This window comes from Echinops telfairi, unplaced genomic scaffold, assembly GCF_000313985.2.
Source record: "Echinops telfairi isolate 266 unplaced genomic scaffold, ASM31398v2 ScPeMD7_7458;HRSCAF=8496, whole genome shotgun sequence".
Taxonomy (NCBI): Eukaryota; Metazoa; Chordata; class Mammalia; order Afrosoricida; family Tenrecidae; genus Echinops; species Echinops telfairi.
Window position 1 is genome coordinate 48,218,145 of NW_022111358.1, and position 1,659 is coordinate 48,219,803.

Consider the following 1,659-nt stretch of genomic DNA (forward strand, 5'->3'; position numbering starts at 1 on the left):
CTTCTAGGAGCATCGGGGAAGCACCCAGCTGGTCCCCACCCAGCCAGTCCCCGAGAAGTCTGGCTCTGCCTTCGTCGGCCACCCCAACCCCACCCCTCTCCAGAGCACGCCAGGTGGGCGGGTCCTCACCGTGACCATGGCCTGGATCTTCACACCCGCTTCCTTGACCGCCATGTAGCGCTTGTTGAGGTTGGCCATCCGTCCTTCCAGGTCAAGGAGGGTGTCTTTCTTGTTGTCCTTTCTCTCAAACATGGGGTTCGTGGACCAGTCCTGCAGGGGAGGCACGGAGTGGGGAGAGGTGGAGGAGCTAGGGCGCTGCCACGCTGCCCCTCACTGCCACGCTCCTCGGCTGGGTTGGGAGGGGGATTCCGTGTCTGTACAGGCCTGCCTGCTCCGGGGGCTGCTGGGGGCCCAGAGCCAGCAGATCCTGGGCCTGAGGGCCTTGCAGAGTCAAGGTAAAGGCATTCTGGGGCTAGCGGAACTCTGAAGTCACTCTCTCCAGTGAGGGGCATTTGAACCCCTGGTCTGGGGGCAGGAAGCACCTGAGTGGGGGGCTTAGTCCCTGCAGTATGTCCCATGATGGCTCCCAGAGGAGGGCCGGGATCAGTAACATCCCTTTGACTGGCCAGCAGGGGTCTAGGATTCTGGCTGTGGTGTGATCATACTACAGCGATCATCTGGTTTTAATCCCTACTCCTCATCAAAAGGCCTTCTGAAGCCCTGGTGCCATGGTGGCTAAGTGGGTGGGAGAAAGACCTGGTGACCCAGCCCCTAGAGAGGACAGCCTGGGAAACCCTTGGGGACAGTCCACCCTGTCCCACGGGGTCCGGCTGAGTCAGTCCCCAGCAGGCACCCCAGTGCTTCTGACCCAGCATACCAAAGGTGCGTTTGTGCAGCCTCCTGCATTAGAGGAGCCGTGGTGGCTGCGTGGTGACTTGGGCTGCTAAGTGGTCGGGCTGTTAATCACAAGGCGAGCTGTTCACAACCACGAGTCGCGCCGTGGGAGAAAGAGGAGGCTGTCTGCTCCCAGGGTCACAGTCTTGGAAACCCACAGAGGCAGTCCACCCTGTCCTGTAGGGTCATCATGAGCCTGAATTGGCTTGGCGGCAGGGAGACTGTGCGGGAGTTCTGACGAGGGCAGTGACGAGCTGCCACCTCTGGGTGCCTCTACTCTCACTTATGAGCTGCCACCTCTGGGTGCCTCTACTCTCACTTATGAGTTGCCACCTCTGGGTGCCTCTACTCTCACGTACGCCTTTGGCGTCTCTGCCCTTCTCCTAGACGGGCCCTCGTGGCATAGTGGTTATGCCTTGGGCTGCTCACCTGCGGTTCAAAACCACCAGCCGCTTCTCGGGAGAAAGACGGGGCTTGCTACTCCCGTCTCGGAAGCTCGCAGGGTCCCAGAGGGTGGTGGTGAGCTTGGTTTGGCAGGAAGGATACAAGCCCACGAATCCTCAGGGCTCCTCCCCAAGGACGCTTTTGGTGGGGATACACCAGTATCTCCAGATTTATCCCTCTGCCCTTCAATTAACCCCACGCGTGTTTATCGGCCAGGTTGGCACAATAAATCTTAATTATCTCAAGGGCAGAGAGATGTTTATGGCACCCAGCCCTCCTGCCCCGACCAGACGGGCTTTGTATCACCCCCCATTCGTGCCT

The 1,659-nt window shown here is 59.8% G+C and overlaps 1 protein-coding gene across 1 annotated transcript in view; it reads right to left on the minus strand.

The window, feature by feature from the left end:
• DNAH17 (dynein axonemal heavy chain 17) overlaps positions 1-1,659 on the minus strand; it is a 100,853-nt gene that overhangs the window by 76,315 nt on the left and 22,879 nt on the right. Inside the window, exon 15 of the mRNA XM_030888141.2 lies at positions 130-270. Within this exon, the coding sequence (XP_030744001.2) occupies positions 130-270 (141 nt within the window). The remainder of the gene's footprint in view (positions 1-129; positions 271-1,659) is intronic.